Source organism: Ylistrum balloti, unplaced genomic scaffold (genome assembly GCF_031769215.1).
Source record: "Ylistrum balloti isolate Yb309-2 unplaced genomic scaffold, AGI_CSIRO_Ybal_v1 Utg369790, whole genome shotgun sequence".
Classification (NCBI taxonomy): Eukaryota; Metazoa; Mollusca; class Bivalvia; order Pectinida; family Pectinidae; genus Ylistrum; species Ylistrum balloti.
Window position 1 is genome coordinate 873,288 of NW_026781974.1, and position 27,103 is coordinate 900,390.

General features: G+C 32.0%; 1 protein-coding gene across 2 annotated transcripts; it reads right to left on the reverse strand.

Moving 5' to 3' along the window:
* Nucleotides 1–1,529: 1,529 nt before the first annotated feature.
* Nucleotides 1,530–19,372, reverse strand: LOC132544285 (COP9 signalosome complex subunit 6-like). Of its 2 annotated transcripts, XR_009553994.1 has the most exons (11): nt 19,184–19,372; nt 17,666–17,797; nt 16,785–16,873; nt 10,743–10,805; nt 10,175–10,222; nt 8,740–8,854; nt 7,763–7,855; nt 5,783–5,883; nt 5,029–5,097; nt 2,411–3,452; nt 1,530–2,298 (listed from the first exon to the last, which is right to left on the reverse strand). XR_009553994.1 is itself a non-coding variant. In XM_060207858.1 (10 exons), exons 1-10 carry the CDS (start codon nt 19,338–19,340, stop codon nt 3,381–3,383), a joined length of 939 nt encoding a protein of 312 aa, XP_060063841.1. In that variant the 5' UTR covers nt 19,341–19,372; the 3' UTR covers nt 1,530–3,380. The 2 variants fall into 2 exon arrangements, 1 of the variants encoding a protein (XP_060063841.1); XM_060207858.1 differs by having other exon boundaries at nt 1,530–3,452.
* Between the last annotated feature and the right edge of the window lie 7,731 nt (nt 19,373–27,103).

Consider the following 27,103-nt stretch of genomic DNA (forward strand, 5'->3'; position numbering starts at 1 on the left):
ATATTTTCATGCAAAACATCAGCCTCACATTGCTTTCATAAATGGCATGTAAGAATCTGCCAAACTACTTCACCGTGACAGACGGCCGATGAAATCTCACCAATAAGAAGGATAACCTTATAAGTCAACAGTTCATCCTTATTTATTCATTAGTGCTAGACTTCTTGGATAATGATGTGAAATGGAACTGTATTCTTAAAGTTTAAAGGAAAACCCAGAGGGATCTTGGTGACCAGTGCTGGTTTCTATAGAAACTGACTCCTCCCCTTTCATTTCTCTTTTGCCCTTTTGTCAATCACCTAGTTTTTTTCCCAGTGAGTTCAAGAGTCTATAATACACAAAAATGGATCGAAGAAAATTGACATCTGAAATTCGAGAATGATCGATCCAATACTTAGATTGTGATAAGAAGAATGAAGGACAGACTCACCATGACGAAGGACAAAGGATCTGATTGTGGTTGGCTATAAAGCCATCAATATAGATCACCATATTCAACTTTCTATGATTTAAAGGGTAAAATGTACCAAGAGAAATTTATGCATGATCCATCCAGAACATTTCCAAACATTAGAATGATCCATCATTTCGTCCTGAACCAACACTGATAACAATTTTTATCTGTCCAAATCCAAGATGGCCATCTGTTAGTGTATCTGGTCTACCCTAAAACTGACCCAGCACATCTTCCTCTGAGAAAGATAAAACTAAAACTTCTAAAGAAATAGTTGTGATGAACTTTAATCTAGCCAAATCCAAGATGGCTGTCCGTCAGCAAAATGGTTTGTTCCAAACAGTCCAAAGTAATAATCATGCAGAAAACTGAAAAATGAGGTTGGAGAATAAAGTGACAATCTTGAACTGTCAAAATGCAATATGGCCACCTGCTGGCTATATCATTCATGCTTAACCATGGATAGAGAGAAGTCTATCAATCATTTGAAAAAGAGCTGTCTGGTGCTTGATGCTTCGTACGATACAGCTAAAACCAAATTTCTCCTTCAAAATCCAAGATTGCAGTCTGTTGGAAACATTGATCATGCATAACAAGGGAGAGCCTTTATACGAAAACTGAGATAAAGCTTACCAGTATTTCAAATGAAATATTGTTAACTTTAGCAATCAAAATCTAAGATGGCCACTTGTGGTCTGTGTCTTTTCCCGGTCAGTCTCAAAATTGATCATGACCCGAGTAGGAATATGATCAATATTAAATTATTTATCCAATACTTCTCAAGAAATAGACAGTTTTATCTATCAAAAATCCAACATGGCTACCTGTCGACCAAGTGAAAGTGACATGTGACTGAATTTTTAGAATGCCTCATGTACTTCTCACGAAAGAGAAGTATAATAAATCACTATTTCTTGACAAGTACTAGATTGATCTTTCTCAAATTCTTATCAATTGCCAATTCTTCTCGGTTTCTAGTTGTACAATATATTGTGCAATAAAGTTCCCCAAAATACTTAAATTTTCAAATAATTTTGACATGCCTTATATGACAGATAAAAAGAAAAACTCCCAATACGGCTTGTAGTGATTCATGCTTGTTTTTATTTAGCATATAACAAATATTAAATAAAGCTTTATCATATTACATAATTTTATCAACACAGATCTAGTTTATGGTTTCTGAATGATTATCATCAAGGCGACAGTTACAATTTCTCTAAAAACCTTTAATTTCGTAAAACACTTCTTTATTTAGAACCTGCTAAGGGCAGCCTTTTTGTCAGATGATCTTTACATCTACATCTGCAATATCATTTCCCCGCTTTATTTAAGCAAGAATAGAAAGCAATTATCAATAGTAAATATGTTTCAGCATTTTGATCTGTGGATATCCACCATTTATTTCATAAATCCACACCAATAAGGATACCTACAGAAATCCCCAGCGATAAGGATACTACAGAAATCCCCAGCAAAAAGGATACTACAGAAATCCCCCACAATAAGGATACCTACAGAAATCCACACCAATAAGGATACCTACAGAAATCCCCCACAATAAGGATACTACAGACATCCCCAGCAATAAGGATACTACAGAAATCCCAAGCAATAAGGATACTACAGAAATCCACACCAATAAGGATACCTACAGAAATCCCCAGCGATAAGGATACTACAGAAATCCCCAGCAATAAGGATACTACAGAAATCCCCCACAATAAGGATACCTACAGAAATCCCCAGCGATAAGGATACTACAGAAATCCACAGCAATAAGGATACTACAGAAATCAACAGCAATAAGGATACCTACAAAGAAATCCCCAGCAATAAGGATACTACAGAAATCCTCCACAATAAGGATATCTACAGAAATCCTCCACAATAAGGATACCTACAGAAATCCCCAGCAATAAGGATACCTACAGAAATCCCCCACAATAAGGACACCTACAGAAATCCCCAGCAATAAGGATACTACAGAAATCCCCCACAATAAGGATACCTACAGAAATCCCCAGCGATAAGGATACTACAGAAATCCCCAGCGATAAGGATACTGCAGAAATCCCCAGCAATAAGGATACCTACAGAAATCCCCAGCAATAAGGATACTACAGAAATCCCCAGCAATAAGGATACCTACAGAAATCCCCAGCGATAAGGATACTACAGAAATCCCCAGCGATAAGGATACCTACAGTAATAAGAGTAAAGGACATACCGGTTTACGGAGAAAATATCTGTGGCTGGCTTGAAAGACAGCATCGCTTTACACAGAACAATATTATATAGTATTTATGTACAAGTATATAGTATTTATGTACAAGTATATAGTATTTATGTACAAGTATGTATCAATTTTGATTAACATATAATTAAGGAGTAAAGTGTTTTAAAACAACACATAAGCAATGTTTTTCCTATTGATGTTGCATCACAGGAAAGAACAACCTACCTGAAAATTAATTCAAACTGCCAAATAAAAGATAATCTGTTATTCATTAGTGTATTTCTTCATTTGTTGTTTGTTTATTCATTTATCTATTTTTTATATAATAGAAAAGTCTGAAAGTCAAGACTTCTTTTACCACCATATTTTCCAATAAATTTGATGTCATTTATCTGAAGTCTGTAATTGTATGTAAATAACACCATTATTATTCAATTTTAGCACTACTGATATGTACAAAGTCTATCATTGTAACTTAAACTCCATGTGTGTATGTTATATATTTCTTTTTTTTCCTCAGAAGCTTATTTCACCTCAGCAACAGCACAATGATGTCATTACTCCTCTTCATGTTGTCGTCATTTTAAATGATGATGAATTCACACTGATGTTAACAACAATAATATTGCCACTAATGTTACATCACTGAGTTAAGCATCAGTAGTAAACTTTATTAGAATTAGAAGATCAGAAGAACAGTCCCCTCATTCTGCGACCCATTCCTTGGCGATCATACATCACATTGAATTTGTTCACAAACTGAAAGTGAAAAAGATCCAAATGAGACAATGCACTAAAAATGGTTTTCATAATTACTTTTTTTGAAGTGAATTAACACTTATCATAGCAAGTTACTGGCACAACTTTAAAGAAAGAATGTTCTCTAAATATCTTGAGTGATTGGCTACTTCTAATAATGTTCTCTAAATATCTTCACTGACTGGCTACTTCTAATAATGTTCTCTAAATCTTCACTAACTGGCTACTTCTAATAATGTTCTCTAAATCTTCACTTATTGGCTACTTCTAATAATGTTCTCTAAATATCCTCACTGATTGGCTACTTCTAATAATGGCTACTTCTAATAATGTTCTCTAAATCTTCACTAATTGGCTACTTCAAATAATGTTCTCTAAATCTTCACTAACTGGCTACTTCTAATAATGTTCTCTAAATATCCTCACTGATTGGCTACTTCAAAAAAAGTTCTCTAAATCTTCACTAATTGGCTACTTCTAATAATGTTCTCTAAATCTTCACTAACTGGCTACTTCTAATAATGTTCTCTAAATCTTCACTAATTGGCTACTTCTAATAATGTTCTCTAAATATCCTCACTGATTGGCTACTTCTAATAATGTTCTCTAAATATCCTCACTGATTGGCTACTTCTAAAAATGTTCTCTAAATATCCTCACTGATTGGCTACTTCTAATAATGTTATCTAAATCTTCACTAACTGGCTACTTCAAATAATGTTCTCTAAATCTTCACTAATTAGCTACTTCTAATAATGTTCTCTAAATATCTTCACTGATTGGCTACTTCTAATATCAACATAACAGCCAATACTTGCTGTAATTAAAAAATTCTAAAGAATCTTTCAGAACATTTTCTTTAAGGAAATGTCAATAGAATAGATGTCCTGATAAGCGGTAGAAGATTTGTCTGATAAAGGTGACAGCATGGCCATTGAAATGTCACACTCAGATCTTTTACTTATTATGTTACAAGAACTATAAGGTGACAGTAATCATTGAAACGTTACAATTACATCTTCTGCATATGTTATAAGAACTACTATACTATACTAGTCAGAAAACAGCAAAAATGAACAACTTCTGTCATCTCACAATGAAGTTTTCAAATAGATTATTTTCAAAATACCCCCACCTGATTGACAGAATCATAACTTTTAAAATAAACCCTACCTGGTTATGTTTTCGTAACATTAAAATTACCCCTACCTGGTTGATGTTATTATAACTTTAAAATCCTCCCTACCTCGTTGATGTTATCATAACTTTAAAATCACCCCTACCTGGTTGATGTTATCATAACTTTAAAATCACCCTACCTGGTTGATGTTATCATAACTTTTAAAATTACCCCTACCTGGTTGATGTTATTATAACTTTAAAATCCTCCCTACCTGGTTGATGTTATCATAACTTTAAAATCACCCTACCTGGTTGATGTTATCATAACTTTAAAATCACCCTACCTGGTTGATGTTATCATAACTTTAAAATCACCCTACCTGGTTGATGTTATCATAACTTTAAAATCCTCCCTACCTGGTTGATGTTATCATAACTTTAAAATCCTCCCTACCTGGTTGATGGTATTACATCCCTTTGTAATAGTTCCAAGGTAAGCCATTAGACATACATCATTGCATTGCTGAAAAATAGGATAGATAAGACTCATCATTATCATTAAACTACACAAGCCCACTGGACCTTTTCCCCATTTAACTATACACATTATGAATTCAAGCTAGAAAGCACAATGAAAAAAAAAGAACAGAATTCATGTATAATTAATATATCCAATGAACATATTAAAACAAGCATATGTCATAAAGTTGAGTAAACATTTAACAATGTTTGACCAGGGTCTAATGAGAACAGAAAACTTCTGTAAGTTATCTGATGTAATGGTAGATAGGTCAGACACAGGGACATCACAAAAGCCAATCTAATTACTACAAATTAAGAAAAATGTTTAGGAGAATTTTAACTTCAAATTCAAATGAAATACTATTTCTTGTATATGCTTTTAAATAACTTCCTATAATTCATAAATTCTACATATGCCAAGTGTTTTGGATATAATGGAAATTCAGGACCACTATATATCAATATTTTTTGGTCTGAATTGGGCTCCAGAAATAAGTTTATAGATTCTGACTTTCATTTTCTGATCAAATTTACACTGCTGTACTATCAAATGTCTGCTTCGCTCACCACAAGTGTTTACATGCTACATTCAGTCTTGATTACCTTACATTATGACCAGATATTTCTGATTAACTACTCTGTTAGGATTGATATAAATGTTCAGTGAGTAAATACTTTAATCTTACGTTATAGAAATCTGCCTTAAACCGATCAGTGTTGAGTACCGGAAGTCGATAACACAAACTGTAGGCATCTCTCAGTATATCGTGATTTTTAGGTACTTCTCCTGAAAAAAACAAAAACACAGTTCTATTAATTGAAAATATTATCAAAGTACAGAATGTTTTCGGTGAAAATTGAGCTACACGTTTCAAATCAAATGTTGGATCTTTTCTATTCTTTTCTCTGTCTTGCTTTTAACTAAATGAAATCAGAAATTTTCTCTAAAGAAATAGTAATAAATAATCTTTGTCAAATTCAAGATTGTCACCTGTCTGCCATTCTGTTTTTCAGATCAATCCAAAAATTAAATGGTACAACTATGGACACATAAATTTTTGAGAAAGACTTATCCAGTATCCCACAAAATAGTGATAACAATCTTGCATGGTCAAAATCCAAGCTTGATGATTTCCTGTCAGCCATTTTATGTTTTCTATCACAAAATCAAAAGGGCACAACTAGGGATCAATAGGAATCTATTTATAAAACATGAGAAATAACCATCCATTTCTCCTCAACAAATAGTGATGACAAAATTTCATAGTCAAAATCTTCAGTGGCCGCCAGTTAGCCATCTCGATTTTCTGATCATCTCCAAAATCAAAAAGGACCAGGAGGAAGCTACAATTAAATTTTTGAGAATGACCCATCCAGTTCCTGAGAAATTGCAATAACAAACTTTCCTAGCCAAAATCCAAGATGTCCACCTGTCAGCCATTTTTTTAAACAAATGGCCAACATGCCTTAAGGGTACTCTAACTACACAAACCTATACATGTATATGAAAGAGGCCAAAATGAAATGCTCAACTACACTACAGCTTACACAGACATTTTCTGAAAACTTGAAATCATATTCTTGATATAAGCATAACACAATTGCTGAAAAAGCATGCTACTGGCCCAATAAAAAGAACCTTGGCCTTTTGGTTATTGAGAACTTGATTCAACATTCCAACACATTTTACACCTGTGACCTTTACAGTAGGCCAAGGTGAACACACTTGGTAGCCCTTAATCCCAGCATGCTACAGGCTTAATATCAGCATCCTAGGCCTTTTGGTTATTGAGAAGTCATTTACACATTTTACCATCTATTTGACCCCTGTGACCTTCAAAGTTGGTCAAGGTCATTATATCTACAAACTTTGTAACCCTTCATCCCGTGATGCCACAGACCGAACATAAGCACCCTGAGCCTTTTAGTTATTGAGAAGAAATTTATTAAAAATTCTGACACATTAGACCCCTGTGACCTTGAAAGCAGGTCAAGGTCATTCATATGAACAAACCAAGTAGCCCTACATCCTAGCATGCTACAGACTCAACATCAGCACCCCTGGCCTTTTGGTTATTGAGGCTCAGTAAAATTTGTAATGAGTTACATAAAATCTCATATGAAATGGTAATGAATGTAAGATTCTGTTTATCATATCAATTGCATTCATTTTTAAATACAATATTTCATTTGACTAAAAACAAAATCTAAATGGATGATTTTATCCTTTCATATCTCTTTTTTGATGACATCATAATGTTTATGATTTCATGAAGCAATGAAGTCATACAGGAAACTTTTTGTCAATTACAGCTCTATCAAGTCATATCATATGTGTGACATTTACACTTATTTATGTAATAAGAGTTTGGTGAAATGTGACATCATCAAAGAAACAGATGTAGAGTGAAAATATCACCAATCTTTATTTTTTATCATTCTAATCAAATGCTGATTTCGCAAATGTTTGCAAAAGTGAAAACAGAATCTTACATTAATTCAATTTTATATGAAATTTCTGAAACATTAATTTTTCATTTTATCTTGCCAGAAGCTAGAAAAAATTGAAATTTTATGACTGATTTGAAAAATCTCATGTTATTTGAAACTTGTGTATCCTTCACTCTAATATATACAGAAATGACATTCCACTGGGGCACACTCACCTGCCTGTACAGCCTTAATGTACTCAAGGATCAATTTAACACGACTGTGTAACATCTTGATGGAACTGTGCTGAGCCACTAAGTGTTCTGCCACTGTCAACAAACATTTACACAACATGAACACATTCTATTGTCCAGAGGCAAGATAGATGATAAACACTGCATTCATATCCAAAAGTGTTAAATTCATCAAAGTTTCAAAAGACCAATGTAGCGAAAGTCATGATCTATTTCCATGCCTCTGCCAGGATTCAAACCCAGGACCCCTGGCTTACTTGTCTGATACTCAACCGATCGCACTAAAGAGGTATTCTCTCTAGCCAATAATATAATTTGCGATAGAAAAATAATAAGCATCGATGGCATAGCTTACAATACAAGATTATCATCACATCACATTCTAGTTTATTCACACTCATTATATATATGTTTAAAGAATAAAAGAAACATACATTTGTCATAAACTTGTGTCTGAAATTATCATGTAAAGGACATAACTTCACTTTCCTTGATGAATTGACAAAGAAGAACAGAGAATTGGAAATAAAAATACAAGGGTTTCTTTCCTAAAAGAATAGGATTGTCTATCAAAGTCTTTGCCAATGTATTTCAGGTACAGACCCTATATCGGAACATTTATTATCTAATAGATATTAACCATATGTCCTTTTACTTATCAAACTTACACAGATGTATGATTTCTATGGTCTGATAAAGTTCTTTGTTATACATGAATAAATGGCACTAAATGTAATGAGATGAATTTCTAAAACACCGTCTTCCCACGCCTACGGTAGTCATTCACATAGTCAACACATGTAGTAAAATTTCTGGTATGATGACGCATTTAGGTAAATACATTATTTCCGAACAGCTTGACTTTGTGTAACAGCATATTTAGTTGAAATCAACATTTTTTTTTAAATAAGAACTAGCATTTATAAGCTATATTGGCTTTAGCATTGAAAGATAAATACCATTTGAACTATCCCCAGCATCCATGGCTGTTACTCTTGCAACATGGTCAACCCCTATTCTCTCAGCTTCCTCTGTCGCAAGTGTGTATTGTAACTCAACGAGTAGCATGGTGGCCTGAAACAGGAAGTGAAATTAGTCTTGTAGGACAATTTGGAATATGAAACACTTAAAAAAAGGAATGTTTACAAATCTTTTATACTGCTTTTACTGATAACGATAAAAAAATTTATTGTTTAGTAACGAAATCCATACAGAGGATAAAATTTCATTTTTATAAGAACATGACCTGTACTACAATATAAACCTTTTAACACTGTATAACTATGAAATTAAACAAATTTATTTTGGATGTCCTTTGATCAAGATTATACTTTACGAATTCCTCAGCTATCTAAACTGATATAATTTCAATTTAATATTCCCTAGTATGTTATATATGACAATCTTTTCTGGACAAAAGAAACCTGAGAAAATGAAACTAGATTATATTATGTAATGAAACAAGACTACAAGCAAGTACATATGTACAACCCAGCAAAGAATTCAGTCTTCACGATAAATGTTGCATCTCTATAGTTTTCTCTGGAACCTTCCCTACTAACACCAGTTTTTAACAATTTGTGTGTTTGGGAACCTCAAGAAAACTCTTGTTAAGGGTACAATTGCATCAGTTAAAATCACAATGGAGATTGCCTCATTTCTTGATAGATTGAATGTCTGCTTTAATGCCTTTAAGCAGATGAAACAACATTGCTATTTTAAAAGTACACTTGTAATAACTAATCTGAACTCTGTCTTCACCTAATGTAAAGAATTTTAACACTTTTTGTTGCAAGGTTTTTTTTGTGTGTAATGTATGAAATTTCTTCTTAGTCACATAAAAAACCGATCAAAATGTTAATGTGTGTAAGCCTTTAAAAATATTGATGTTGAAGAAAAGCATCAGCACACATATGGTATGACAGTAGAGATCACAGAGGCCGAGAGGAATGATTATAGAAAGTTGTCTGATCTGAGATACAACATGGATCAGTGAAGTTCCTAAAGCAGCAAATTCCACCGGAAGAAGAACAAAGGAAAACTGGTCTACAAAATATTTTTGTGTATCAATCATTTCGTATCCCAGGAATTTTGATGGATAAAATTTTTTAATTCTGGACTCATGTTTCTTAAAATGCATTGTTCTCTGTTCATCAATATTACATCACATGAAATGTTTGTAGATTCTTTGTGGTTTACACATTTAATCATTGTTATTTTGAATTTTATTTTTGTGGTTTGTCTGTAACCACAAAAACAGCAGAACTTTCAACAGAATGATCATTTTGTCTTATACATCATCGTGTGTTAATATTTCATGGAGACATGTAATGATGTTGACAGGAAACCATCAGTTTAAACCTTACAGGAACTAATTCCCATGATATCACTTACTTCGTTGTTGATAAGGTCTATCACAGATTCATAAATGGAAACCGGCAGCTATAAAAAACATGAAAATAATATTATAAGTATGTTTCAGAATGTAAAACTCACACAGCAGCAACCCTGTAATAATATGCAATTTCTTCAACAAGCAAAATGTAATTGATTTCAATTACGTGGTGTAAAAATTTGACTGTGCAAAACACTGAGGACCATATTAGGACAAGGAATCCTTGGGGTGACACAGTGGAAATGCAAATAGCCTTTCACATTTCAAATCCTTGATCAAGTGTAAAAAGGGATGGAGTCACCTGCTGGGTTTGCCTTGGGACTTTTTGCTATAACAGTAAGATCCCTCATGCATTTCAATCAGGGCCAACAAGATTGATTTATAAAAGCTAAAAGCTTATTTCACAACTGTTGTAAAATACTGTATAATACAGTTTATATTCATTGAAGTACATTAACTAGAGGGGAGATATATATACCATTTCAAAATTAACTCCATGATAAAGGTAAATTGTGGAATATAGAAATTCAATATTGCAGATACTGTTGCTCAGCTTTGATAACTTACATCTGTTTGTCTGGAGAGTGGGTTCATCTTCATTAAGATAGGACTTTCATTAATTTGACACACCTGAAAATATATAAAATATATATAATACCTTATTATTTTACACGGCAGAATTAAAATGCAGCGAGACAGAAATGGGTTTTCATTACAGCAGTCAGATAGAAATGGGTTATAATTACAGCAGTCAGATACAAATGGGTTATAATAACAGCAGTCAGATAGAAATGGGCTATAATAACAGCAGTCTGATAGAAATGGGTTATAATTACAGCAGATAGAAATGGGCTATAATAACAGCAGTCAGATAGAAATGGGTTTAAATTACAGCAGTCAGATAGAAAAAGGTTATAATTACAGCAGTCAGATAGAAATGGGTTATAATTACAGCAGTCAGATAGAAATGGGCTATAATTACAGCAGTCAGAAAAGGGTTATAATAACAGCAGTCAGATAGAAATGGGTTATAATAACAGCAGTCAGATAGAAATGGGCTATAATAACAGCAGTCAGATAGAAATGGGTTATAATAACAGCAGTCAGATAGAAATGGGCTATAATTACAGCAGTCAGATAGAAATGGGTTATAATTACAGCAGTCAGATAAAAATGGGCTATAATTACAGCTGTCAGAAATGGGTTTTAATAACAGCAGTCAGATAATAACAGCAGTCAGATAGAAATGGGCTAAAATAACAGCAGTCAGATAGAAATGGGCTATAATTACAGCTGTCAGAAATGGGTTATAATAACAGCAGTCAGATAATAACAGCAGTCAGATAGAAATGGGTTATAATAACAGCAGTCAGATAGAAATGGGTTATAATTACAGCAGTCAGATAGAAATGGGCTATAATTACAGCAGTCAGATAGAAATGGGCTATAATTACAGCAGTCAGAAATGGGTTATAATAACAGCAGTCAGATAGAAATGGGTTATAATAACAGCAGTCAGATAATAACAGCAGTCAGATAGAAATGGGCTAAAATAACAGCAGTCAGATAGAAATGGGCTATAATTACAGCTGTCAGAAATGGGTTATAATAACAGCAGTCAGATAATAACAGCAGTCAGATAGAAATGGGTTATAATAACAGCAGTCAGATAATAACAGCAGTCAGATAGAAATGGGTTATAATAACAGCAGTCAGATAGAAATGGGTTATAATTACAGCAGTCAGATAGAAATGGGTTATAATAACAGCAGTCAGAGAGAAATGGGTTATAATTACAGCGGTCAGATAGAAATGGGTTATAATAACAGCAGTCAGATAGAAATGGGTTATAATAACAGCAGTCAGATAGAAATGGGTTATAATAACAGCAGTCAGATAGAAATGGGTTATAATTACAGCAGTCAGATAGAAATGGGCTATAATTACAGCAGTCAGATAGAAATGGGTTATAATAACAGCAGTCAGATAATAACAGCAGTCAGATAGAAATGGGTTATAATAACAGCAGTCAGATAGAAATGGGTTATAATTACAGCAGTCAGATAGAAATGGGTTATAATAACAGCAGTCAGATAGAAATGGGTTATAATTACAGCAGTCAGATAGAAATGGGTTATAATTACAGCAGTCAGATAGAAATGGGTTATAATAACAGCAGTCAGATAGAAATGGGTTATAATTACAGCAGTCAGATAGAAATGGGCTATAATTACAGCAGTCAGATAGAAATGGGCTATAATTACAGCAGTCAGAAATGGGTTATAATAACAGCAGTCAGATAGAAATGGGCTATAATAACAGCAATCAGACAGAAATGGGCTATAATAACAGCAGTCAGATAGAAATGGGTTATAATAACAGCAGTCAGATAGAAATGGGCTATAATAACAGCAGTCAGAAATGGGTTATAATAACAGCAGTCAGATAATAACAGCAGTCAGATAGAAATGGGTTATAATAACAGCAGTCAGATAGAAATGGGTTATAATTACAGCTGTCAGAAATGGGTTATGATAACAGCAGTCAGATAATAACAGCAGTCAGATAGAAATGGGTTATAATAACAGCAGTCAGATAATAACAGCAGTCAGATAGAAATGGGTTATAATAACAGCAGTCAGATAGAAATGGGTTATAATTACAGCAGTCAGATAGAAATGGGCTATAATTACAGCAGTCAGATAGAAATGGGTTATAATTACAGCAGTCAGATAGAAATGGGTTATAATAACAGCAGTCAGATAGAAATGGGTTATAATTACAGCAGTCAGATAGAAATAGGTTATAATTACAGCAGTCAGATAGAAATGGGTTATAATAACAGCAGTCAGATAGAAATGGGCTATAATTATAGCAGTCAGATAGAAATGGGTTTAAATTACAGCAGTCAGATAGAAAAAGGTTATAATTACAGCAGTCAGAAATGGGTTATAATAACAGCAGTCAGATAATAACAGCGGTCAGATAGAAATGGGTTATAATTACAGCAGTCAGATAATAACAGCAGTCAGATAGAAATGGGCTAAAATAACAGCAGTCAGATAGAAATGGGCTATAATTACAGCTGTCAGAAATGGGTTATGATAACAGCAGTCAGATAATAACAGCAGTCAGATAGAAATGGGTTTTATAATAACAGCAGTCAGATAGAAATGGGTTATAATAACAGCAGTCAGATAGAAATGGGTTATAATAACAGCGGTCAGATACAAATGGGTTATAATAACAGCAGTCAGAAATGGGTTATAATAACAGCGGTCAGATACAAATGGGTTATAATAACAGCAGTCAGATAGAAATGGGTTATAATTACAGCAGTCAGATAGAAATGGGCTATAATTACAGCGGTCAGATAGAAATAGGTTATAATTACAGCAGTCAGATAGAAATGGGTTATAATAACAGCAGTCAGATAGAAATAGGTTATAATTACAGCAGTCAGATAGAAATAGGTTATAATTACAGCAGTCAGATAGAAATGGGTTATAATAACAGCGGTCAGATAGAAATAGGTTATAATTACAGCAGTCAGATAGAAATAGGTTATAATTACAGCAGTCAGATAGAAATAGGTTATAATAACAGCAGTCAGATAGAAATGAATGAAGATTTGTTTTGGACTTCAGTAAGAATATCCATACATAGAGCAGCTTTATATAATTGTGATTTGATATACCTATTTATTTTTCACTTGTTCTGTGTATATATAGTACACAATCCTCACAATAGGAACAGTCTGACCTTATATAACTTTATTATAACAACCTGCTCAGTGAACCAGAGAGGTATCAATGTAAAATCACCTGTAGTTAATGGTAATAGGTGTGATAATTGAATGTCAACACAACTCTGTCATCCTGATCTAATGATATATTTACCTATTTACACTTACTATCACTGTCATTTGTTTGTTTTATAATGCTCTTTCGCATCAAAGAAATTAAACAATTTTCTTATGAGAATCATTTTTCAATGGCAAGAATTTAGAGAAAATCTACTTCCAATAATATCAATTAGAATAAACATAAATTTAAGGGATCCCCCCATCCCCTCCCCCATCTCCTCCCAAACCCCTAAATCTACTACTGTACATCACAGTAATCAGAGCAATTTGTAAATCTAAAGGTATTGTAAGAAGCTCAGGAGAATCCATTAACTGATTGATTATCAAAAAACAAAATCCATTTATGTGCAAGTGTATTATTTGTGTCAGAAAAATATTCTGTAGAGTCGAGCACTGCAAATGATCCATATATAGCATTGTAGTTATGGTGAAAAATCTTTAAATTAATTCAGGCATGACTAAAGTTTTCATCTTTAATTATGTCATGCTTCAGCTGTCAGTCTGAATCTTTTCACCCTTCATTAGAATTCAAGGTTATTTAATTAGTTACAATGTTGGGTATAATCGATAAAAGTATTGATTGTCACCAGCTTCACATTTACCAGAGATCTACAGGCACTGATATAAAATTATGGAGAATTTTTCACACATTTTCCTTCTTAAATTCTGACCATATATACACTTTTTGAAGTAAAATCAAGAGAAATCTCACATCAGTTGATGATGCTTTCACCAGGAAACAACCCAAGTAGAGGTTTAAAGGGCTTCTAGCACTTGTAGGTAACAAACCAAGCAGATGTTTAAAGAGGGCCTGTATCACTTATTAAACAAAACACACAAAGAGAGGTTCACAGGGCCTGTATGATTTATTAAAGACAACCCAAGAAGATGTTCAAAGGGTCTGTATCTCTTATAAAAAAAAGCACACAAGTAAAGGTTAAAAATGCCTGTATCACTTATTAATTAAAGACAACCAAAGCAGAGGTTCAAAGGGCCCATATCACTGATAGGAGGAAACAACCCAAGCAATGGTTAAAAGGAGCTTGTATTGCTTATTAAAGACCACCCAAGCAGAGCTTCAAACAGCCTACATCACTTATTTAATAACAACCGAAGCTGAGATTCAAAAGGCCTGTATCACTTATCAGAAACAGCTCTATCAAAGGTTCAAAGGGCATTTATCACTTATAGGAAACAACCCAAGCAATGGTTAAAAGGGCCTGTATCACTAATTAGATAACCAAACAAGAGGTCCACAGGACCTGTTTTGCTGACGACAGAAAAAGACCCTGAACATTTATACATCCCTGGAAGATGAACATATCTCATTTAATTAATAAATGATTGCTTTTTCTTAATGAAGTTTTTGACCAAATTTGGTTGCATTAAGGCATTATGGTGAAATAGTTATTTAACTTAAAGTTAAGCTGATTTTCCACTTGAGGCTCTGTGCCCCTTTCACCAGGGGTCAAAACAACTTCTTTTATTTCAGAATTGATTACCCAACACCAATGACCAAATTTTGTTGAAATCCACTTAGGAATTAAGGAGAAGAATTATTTTAAATCTTCCCCTTCAAAAATGACAATTAAACAAGAGGTTCAAGGGCCTGTATTGCTTATTAGATGACAACTACTCTAGAAGTACAAAGGGTTCCAACACTAAGCAGATGCTAACCAAACTAGACCTGTCATCCTGAGGATAACTAATATCCCATGCCGATACAAAGACCTCTTCAAACCAAAAGTCATAACTTCATGAAAAAGTGAAAAACAGATGAAAATAATTTTCAGCATTCCCTATTACCTCTATTTACAAAATTAAGTAAAGGTCAGACAATATCTGAATTTCAATTTATAAGAGGCCACAATTTGCCACAGCATGTCATGACAATAAAACATAAACAGTGAAAATCCGCTAATGCCCCTAAGAACCAAATTTGTCCAAATCTTGCAACAGCTTAATCTCAACCAATCAGAGGCCACCATCTACCTTAGCATGGTTGTCCTGGCAATGAAACACATTGTTATATCTTGCTTCCCCTTATACACCTGTACACCAAATTTGATCAAAAACAGAAAATATCTACTTGACATTAGTAACTGTTACTGAAACAATGAATGACATCTACTATAGACTTTCATTATGGTTCCTTTTGACCATAGTCAAATAATAAAATCTGTTGAATGACCGAGCATTAATGGCCATTAATAGCAAAACTTATTTACAGTTACAAATTACCATGGCAACCAAAATCTCCAAACTACAAATGGTCCAGACAGACAGACAGACAGACAGACAGGATGAATCCAGTATACTCTCAGGCCACCCTTACCCCCCAACACACCACATCCCGGCTCCTAACTATATTACAGGGGGTATAACAACAGATCCTTTTACTTCATGAATAATAACCAACAAGATGTCCAAACAGACTTGCATCATGCACAAGATAACAGATTAACTTCAAAAAATGAGGTCAATTAAAGGGCTGCTATCTTAAGCACTGATCAAGTACCTGTAAACAAAAGGTCAAAAGGGTCTGTAATATAGAAAGCTTTTCATAATAACTGTAGTTTAAATTTTCAGACTACCACATGTCATTCATGTTTGACACAAAACCTTGATTATAGGAACACAAAGTATACAGTCGTTGCCCTAAATCATCCAAAGAAGTATTATTGTGTGTAATGATCATCACCTTTCTTAAGCGTCCTCAGTTACCACTATCCTATGATAATTACCTGTTTATGTACGTTGATATCAGACTGAGTAGGACCGTCTCCTGTTGTGTACCACCCAAGGAAATCCATGTCGCTAAAAACTTGTTTAACTGTGAACAAAATATCAATAATTAATGTATAAATACTTATATGAATCACATCACTTAAAAGTACAGATGTTAAAGACCATTCTCAGAAAAGCCTTTCACGACCTTGCTATATAGAGATGTTTACCAGGTGAACATTTCCTGTATTTATCATTTATCCATGCCTGATAATTAGCTTATTGATGTATATATGTAAATAAACACCTATATTTACTAATCAACATAAGTAAAAGTTGTCCTGTAATAAGTCCATACTGAGTGAGTTCGAGATTATGTGCTGAAAAAGGTCCATAACTGTTGATCAACAAAAAACAACAAGAAAATAACAACAAATGAACATAACCATGATCCAAACTAAATTCAATAAAACTAGATTTTACAAATTTTTATGAACACTAAACATTTTTTTGCATTGGTTCATTTTTAATATTCAAAATTTCTTGAAGTTTGATTTCAGAATTATGAATTTTTTTTATATATTCACTTCATTATTTCAATACAAATCCCTTCCCACCCATCTATAATGAAGTTGTGTTTCATCTAAGATTTTCTATAAATACCAGTAGTAACAGTGACCTTAAGGTTGACCCTGGCATGCTGAAACATGAACTTGTTTAAGGTATTGTGATACTTGACCATTATGTGATGTTTGATTAAAATTAGATGAGAAATGAAGTTTATTAAAAAGTGATCACAAAAAGTGAACATACATACTGAAGTAAGTACGGAATATATTATATCCCCTCTGCGGTTGTTATGAGGGGATAATAACTGTAAATAATTGTGAATGCTTACACTGTTCCTCTTTGGTGTTGTAGTAGTCCATGTTGATTATAATAGCATCTTCAATTACATCAAACACAAGCTCAAAGGAATTCATCACCTCAATGTTTCTGCCTTTCTGTTTTCCAATTAAGGCCCCTATAACTGTTAATAAACAAAAAAGACTTTATGATAAATGTAATTACTCATGTATCAATAACTATATTTTGGCAAGAAAAATATTTTTGTGAAAATATGTTACCAGTAGCTAGGTATACTACGAAGAATGTAAATACATGTAAATATACCCAGTACACAAACTGTTTGAAAGCAGTATAGACTGCCTGTTGAGGACATATTTCATTTCAAAACAAATTTACCCCTATTTGGCCCCATTGATATGAAAAATATACAATGTAGTTCAGATTATTGCCAATAATTCATATTAATGCTTGAAATTTATTATTTTCATGCAAGTGCCCTGCGACATTTGTTATCTAGTACTGCTTAAAATTAATGTGCTAAAAACACTTAAATGTAAGACTAGCTTGTTCCCAAAATTTACAAACAGGAAAATACCCTTTTTGGACCCTATAAATAGGAAAAACATGGTTCAGCATATTAATAATAATTCATTTTAAAGCTTGAACTATTCAACCAGGTAATTTTTGTTGGATTTTATCAGATGAATCCACAACACATTTTCCAAAATTTCTATCAATCCTGTTACTTAAGAGATGTAGTGGGTTTCCAAAATTTGGGTGTGTCCCACAGGAGTATAAGTCCAAGACTTAGATATCAGAGTAAAAAAAATGCTGTTGTATAATCAACAGCTCCTAGCTAAAAAATAAGGTGATTTACATTTACAATAAGAAAAAAAAGGAATACATCAAACATAAAAAAAACTTTCAGACAAAATTCAGTTGGATGAATTTGTTTTTTTGTTATAACAACAGGATAGAAGCTCCTTGTATGCTATCAACACTGGGTGTAGGCAGTATCACAGACACAATTGCGTTAATCATCGCTTTGAGGGGGTGTCACTTTTTAAGTGAGGGGAATATAAATGGAGTCTTCAACTTGAAATATTTGCAGGAATTGATACATAGATAATTATAAGTCTATGTTCCATTGTGGGCAAACTCTTTATCTCCCACACTCCCAACCCACATCCTATATGAGTTATCCCGATACACGACAGCATCTGCTATTGACTATAAAAGTTTGTAGACTTTTTGTGTGAAAATATATAATATTGCAATGGTTATGGGGGTCATGTCAATAGAATCAAATTCTTTCATTTTCACAATGTTGAAAAGAACATTATGTTTCTCTATTTCAAATGATTCTGTAGACTGTAGTAGACAGTGTGAGTAATTGATCATTTAAAGCAGTAACATGTGTCCAACCTGACAATCCCTCATGATTTGTGTGATCTACATGTATATAAATGCTTAATTTGAATTGAACACAAAGAATGCATTTTCATCGTGTAAATCGAAACAAAAGCGATTTAGAATAATCTGACGAGCAGTGTTAACTGGTTAAAACCTTGTGTCGGTTTGCCCTCTTGTGCCCGAACTCTCGTCCAATGTTCGGATATATTCATGATCACCAAAGGATGAAGAGAAACCGAAACACTTCCTGTAGCACCAGCGGATGCGATGACGCTAGAGCCAGGCGTATCCACATCCATCTTTGTTGCCATGTTCCTGATATATACGTCCTATGATTTAGGTCGAGATTTTCCTCTACAGTTCTCTTTCTCGCAAAAACTATAACAGGAAATGGAAGGGCGATAACTCCGTGAGTAACAGAAATAGGAGTCAGTCAAGCATTTTTCGAAGGCAGCTTTATAAGCTCTGTTAATAACCAAAATCCCAACAGACTTACATTTTTTATATTTTTATTCTAGAATTCTAGAGTATCTGCATTTTAACAGACGAAAATGGCTCAGAGGTGGCGTCCAGGCTTAATTTAGAGCTCGATGACAAGTAACAAGTAGACCATGTTACTGTATCCAGTCATCGTTATTTTTAAGACGTAACAATAAGTGGTTTATCCTTTCATTCTGTGCCATTTTGATGTCATAGATACCTGTGTTTGATTCGTATAGTGCGGCCTGCAAAATTATAGCAAGGTGCACTTGGAATGTTACAAGATTGCACTTACATGTACAGTGAAATTGAAAGCATTTTGTTAATTTTTTCTTCATTTTTATTAGTTTTCATACATTATGTTAATTTCTTATCGCTGCAAATATTGATTATAAACTATTTCCCCTATTTTTAGACTGGTGTTGCACGATACCATTTCCTGAATTTTCAACACCTCCGCTTCCTCCCTTTATATCTCATATTAAGTTATAAAAGGTCAATTTTATTGTTCCAATTGCCAATCAACATTTTTTTCTGAAACACTTACTTCTCAATTGTATTTCAAAAAAAAAATATAATAAAACAAATACATAAAAGTCATGTAGGGAGGCTATTTAAACACTACAGACACAATAAATCTGTTGTCATTATTTTGTTTTCATGAAAATGTTCAAAGTATTTATTCTTTAAATCTAATTCATCGAAAGCAAAGAAAGGGTACATAATCGTAGCAAAATATACAAATTGTGTATAATGAAAGTCATCAATCATATGTAGTTCAATAAATATAACTATATATAAAACAATATCCTTAAATGTACTGTGAAATTGACGATGCTGTATTACTGAATTAGATTGAACAGATACAAAATCACTCACACAGGTATACAACATACGAAATGATGATTGATTATACAAATTTCCTTTAAAAATTGAGAATGTACACGTACATCTTCCTGTTACTTTAAATTGTTAAAAGAATTAGAAATGATGAATAAATACAAATATTCAGTAAAATTTATTCAAAGTGAAAATATCTAGACTTTTAAGTTAAAATGTTGCTATCACAACATTAGAGGTCGTGTGAATATTTCACCTGAAATAACATATCAAATACTTACATACTGCAGATGACATCGGAAGGCATATCATGATATCTAAAAACACAGAAAAGTTTCATGATAGAAAAATATGACGTTATCATACCTGGGTACCCTGGTCATGTGACATTTGTCTGTAGTTTATTGTATCATACCTAGGTACCCTGGTCATGTGACATTTGTCTGTAGTTTATTGTATCATACCTGGGTACCCTGGTCATGTGACATTTGTCTGTAGTTTATTGTATCATACCTTGGTACCCTGGTCATGTGACATTTGTCTGTAGTTTATTGTATCATACCTAGGTACCCTGGTCATGTGACATTTGTCTGTAGTTTATTGTATCATACCTTGGTACCCTGGTCATGTGACATTTGTCTGTAGTTTATTGTATCATACCTAGGTACCCTGGTCATGTGACATTTGTCTGTAGTTTATTGTATCATACCTAGGTACCCTGGTCATGTGACATTTGTCTGTAGTTTATTGTATCATACCTTGGTACCCTGGTCATGTGACATTTGTCTGTAGTTTATTGTATCATACCTAGGTACCCTGGTCATGTGACATTTGTCTGTATTTTATTGTACCATACCTGGGTACCCTGGTCATGTGACATTTGTCTGTAGTTTATTGTATCATACCTTGGTATCCTGGTCATGTGACATTTGATTATTGATTTCTTACTAACTGGGCCATAACTAAGTTCGGATGCCGAAATGATTTCCAAACGAATGTAAATTGAATTGGTGGTAGCCACATCACCTTCTTATCTAACACTGTCTGTCGGTTTTTTTTTACGGGAACTCCGGCTTTCCTGCACTTTCCAAACCTGGCACATCATTAAATGGCACTGGCTGTTAATAGGACGAAATAATAAACTAAACAGCTGATTTACGGGAACAAGAAAACATTTCTTGTTGTCTTATTTGTAAATACACCGTGTATTTTGTAAATTTCGATGTCACTGACCTTTCTTTTCAAATCAATAAAAAGGGAATTAATAAATCAATAGATTTTTGTAAAAATGGTACCTCATTAGCTGCTTTCTGCCATTTATTTAGAGGAAGTGATCGTCCCCAGTCGCCATTTCAACACTTTATGTCCTTTAACATTTCTGATGAATCCTCGAAGGGTGAAACAGACATAATTAGATGCAATTCAATTTATCATTTGGCTTTCTTCTTTCTAAACATAAATTTGTATTTGAAAAGCGCTAGTCCCTGTTGAATTTTGTATAATATTTGTTTATCGTTTCACTGTTACTTATAACCTGATCTGTTTAGGGCCTCATATTACTTTTTCTAAATGTCCATGTCTTGTGTCATCAACAAGACTTGCTCTTCTGGAACAGAAATATTCTCCATATAGTTTTCATGCATCTCTGAGCAAATCTTTGTGTAACTTATGTTTTCCATCGCAAAATCGATCTCCACACTTATGAAATTGTTGATTTAAGCAACAAACCTTGACGCACTACTAATAAATCAGTGTTGAATACAGTATTGACAAGGAAGACAACATGTGGTAGAAAGCCGCTCCATTCCCTACAAAACAGAACATGCTCGGATGGTTAGCTTAACAAGGCCTTTGCAGAATGAGCGTTTGATTAACATGCAATCTCATAATTTCATCTATGTTAGGAATAGACATCTCATTAGCTTAAATTCGTTGATAAACATCTTGTAACATAAACGTATAATGTAAGTGTGTTTTACGATGGATTTTATTGGTAAGTGATACCTATATTTTAGGAGGATAGGATACATCTAAAGAGTCAATGTATGACCAACTTAACATCAAATTAATTTTTTCTTTAAGTACTTTTACTCCAAGATGTAGAAGATAAAGACTTTACACAACAAGCGTTTTGAGGAGAATTAAGGTCCAAGTCTATATTTTATGACCCCCTCGATTGTTGCCATAGTAAAAGAAAAGTGTTACAGCAAAAGTACATTATGAGAATCTAAACAAATAGCATATTTCCCAGAACGCCCCCCCACCTTTTTTATGGTTTCGCAACGAAAACTGTTAGTTTATAATCTAGCATGGTTTGCAATATGTATATATAAATAAGTAAATACATGCAGTGGGTACCCATCTGTGAATCGAGTCATCCTAAAAGATGTATATCTATATACTATATAGATTATTACTTACGTAACTACACGTACTTATTTACTTCTTGGAACCAACGCACTGGTACCGTTCAATTCTTGTGGAACTCAATGAACACAGCATTATAGTGGTTATGGTAACACATACAACATGATGTTGGCGTGACGTTTTATACAGTTCAATTGGTACTGAGAAGAGTAACACATTATACGCCCGTTTGAATAGCTATGACGATGTTCAACAATAAGCGGAAACATATTGTGTTTTTGATGCTTATTGTTGGGAAAGTAATTGGTAAGTAATGAATTAAATACACTTATATCTTGAAGTCCATTAGATAATCTGTGAGTTCAAAAAACAGAAGAAACAGCTAAATAATTTTCAAATTGCAATGCTTTTCCGAGTTCCGAAGTCGTTAATATATTGAAAAAAGCGATGTAGAATGTGATTTTTTTTTCATTTTTCATGTAGTTTCATCGATATATCTTTTTATGTGGTTTTTTTTGTATCTGCAATGCCATCGTGGACAAACACACTTTTAGAATTTTATTTACAGATAATACATTTTAAACACACGTTTATTAGATAGCAGAGCATATTTTGTATATCAAATCAAGTACGAATGTAATTACTGGACCTGTATCACAGACTTAAAATGGAATGAAAGAAATATTTAGTTAAAGTGAATAGAACTACCTATAAGTAACTCTTACCTTACTAGTGTAAAAAAAATTATCATGTATTTCTGTATATATTAAGTGTATATTGATCTACATCAGTGGATATATTGAATACATCGTATACATGTTAATGTGTTGGGTGTTTATTGAAGTATATATACATGTTAATATGTCGGGTGTTTATTGAAGTGTATATATATACATGTTAATGTGGCGTATGTTTATTGAAGTGTATATATATACATGTTAATGTGGCGTATGTTTATTGAAGTGTATATATATACATGTTAATGTGGCGTATGTTTATTGAAGTGTATATATATACATGTTAATGTGGTATGTTTATTGAAGTGTATATATATACATGAAGTGTTTGTATATATACATGTTAATGTGGTATGTTTATTGAAGTGTATATATATACATGTTAATGTGGTATGTTTATTGAAGTGTATATATATACATGTTAATGTGGTATGTTTATTGAAGTGTATATATATACATGTTAATGTGGTATGTTTATTGAAGTGTATATATATACATGTTAATGTGGTATGTTTATTGAAGTGTATATATATACATGTTAATGTGTTGGGTGTTTATTGAAGTGTATATATATACATGTTAATGTGGTATGTTTATTGAAGTGTATATATATACATGTTAATGTGGTATGTTTATTGAAGTGTATATATATACATGTTAATGTGGTATGTTTATTGAAGTGTATATATATACATGTTAATGTGGTATGTTTATTGAAGTGTATATATAGTGTATATATATACATGTTAAATGTGTATATATATACATGTATGTTTATTGAAGTGTATATATATACATGTTAATGTGTTAATGTGGTATGTTTATTGGTATGTTTATTGAAGTGTTTATTGAAGTGTATATATACATGTTAATGTGGTATGTTTATTGAAGTGTATATATATACATGTTAATGTGGTATGTTTATTGAAGTGTATATATATACATGTTAATGTGGTATGTTTATTGAAGTATATATATATACATGTTAATGTGGTATGTTTATTGAAGTGTATATATATACATGTTAATGTGTATGTTTATTGAATGTATATATTGAAGTGTATATATATACATGTTAATGTGGTATGTTTATTGAAGTGTATATATATACATGTTAATGTGGTATGTTTATTGAAGTGTATATATATACATGTTTAATGTGTTAATGTGGTATGTTTATTGAAGTGTATATATATACATGTTAATGTGTATGTTTATTGAAGTGTATATATATACATGTTAATGTTATGTTTATTGAAGTGTATATATATACATGTTAATGTGGTATGTTTATTGAAGTATATATATACATGTTAATTATGGTATGTTTCTTGAAGTGTATATATATACATGTTAATGTGGTATGTTTATTGAAGTATATATATATACATGTTAATGTGGTATGTTTATTGAAGTGTATATATATACATATTAATGTGGTATGTTTATTGAAGTGTATATATATACATGTTAATGTGGTATGTTTATTGAAGTGTATATATATACATGTTAATGTGGTATGTTTATTGAAGTGTATATGTATATATATACATGTTAATGTGGTATGTTTATTGAAGTGTATATATATACATGTTAATGTGGTATGTTTATTGAAGTGTATATATATACATGTATATATATAATGTGTGGTATGTTTATTGAAGTGTATATATATACATGTTAATGTATATATATACATGTTAATGGTATGTTTATTGAAGTGTATATATATACATGTTAATGTGGTATGTTTATTGAAGTGTTTGTATATATACATGTTAATGTGTTGGGTGTTTATTGAAGTGTATATATACATGTAAATGTGTTGCGTGTTTATTGAAGTGTGTATATATACATGTATATATGTGTTAATGTGTACATGTTGAATATATATATACATGTTAATGTGGTATGTTTATATATATATATACATGTTAATGTGTATGTTTATTTGTATATATATACATGTTAATGTGGTATGTTTATTGAAGTGTATATATATACATGTTAAATGTTTATTGGTATATATATACATGTTAATGTTATGTTTATTGAAGTGTATATATATACATGTTAATGTGGTATGTTTATTGAAGTGTATATATATACATGTTAATGTGTATGTTTATTGAAGTGGTATGTTTATTGAAGTGTATATATATACATGTTAATGTGGTATGTTTATTGAAGTGTATATATATACATGTTAATGTGGTAGTGTTATATTGAATGTGGTATGTGTATATATATACATGTTAATGTGGTATGTTTATTGAAGTGTATATATATATATGGTATGTTTATTGAAGTGTATATATATACATGTTAATGTGGTATGTTTATTGAAGTGTATATATATACATGTTAATGTGTATGTTTATTGAAGTGTATATATATACATGTGTTTATTGAAGTGTATATATATACATGTTAATGTGGTATGTTTATTGAAGTGTATATATATACATGTTAATGTGGTATGTTTATTGAAGTGTATATATATACATGTTAAGTGTATATATATACATGTTAATGTGTTGGGTGTTTATTGAAGTGTATATATATACATGTTAATGTGGTATGTTTATTGAAGTGTATATATATACATGTTAATGTGGTATGTTTATTGAAGTGTATATATATACATGTTAATGTGGTATGTTTATTGAAGTGTTTGTATACATGTTAATGTGGCGTATGTTTATTGAAGTGTATATATATACATGTTAATGTGTTGGGTGTTTATTGAAGTGTATATATACATGTTAATGTGGTATGTTTATTGAAGTGTATATATATACATGTTAATGTGGTATGTTTATTGAAGTGTATATATATACATGTTAATGTGGTATGTTTATTGAAGTGTATATATATATATATATTGAAGTGTATATATATACATGTTAAATGTATGTGGGTGTTTATTGTATATATATATATAAGTATGTTTATTGAAGTGTATGTTTATTGAAGTGTATATATATATATATACATGTATATATATTAATGTGGTATGTTTATTGAAGTGTATATATATACATGTTAATGTGGTATGTTTATTGAAGTGTATATATATACATGTTAATATGGTATGTTTATTGAAGTGTATATATACATGTTAATGTGGTATGTTTATTGAAGTGTATATATACATGTTAATGTGGTATGTTTATTGAAGTGTATATATATACATGTTAATGTGTTGGGTGTTTATTGAAGTGTATATATTATTGAAGTGTATATATATACATGTTAATGTGGTATGTTTATTGAAGTGTATATATATACATGTTAATGTGGTATGTATATATTGAAGTGTATATAGTGTATATATATACATGTTAATGTATATATATACATGTTAATGTGGTATGTTTATTGAAGTGTATATATATACATGTTAATGTGGTATGTATATATATTGAAGTGTATATATATACATGTTAATGTGGTATGTTTATTGAAGTGTATATATATACATGTTATATATATATATATACATGTTAATGTGGTATGTTTATTGAAGTGTATATATATACATGTTAATGTGGTATGTTTATTGAAGTGTATATATATACATGTTAATGTGGTATGTTTATTGAAGTGTGGTATGTTTATTGAAGTGTATATATATACATGTTAATGTG

Coding starts and splice junctions, on each gene's coding strand:
- LOC132544285 (XM_060207858.1), bottom strand. CDS start 19,340: ATGGCAACAAAGATGGATGTGGATACGCCTGGCTCTAGCGTCATCGCA. Junction 8,855..10,174: donor TAGACCTTATCAACAACGAA/GTAAGTGATATC, acceptor TTCCTGTTTCAG/GCCACCATGCTACTCGTTGA. Junction 5,884..7,762: donor CATTAAGGCTGTACAGGCAG/GTGAGTGTGCCC, acceptor TGTTTTTTTCAG/GAGAAGTACCTAAAAATCAC.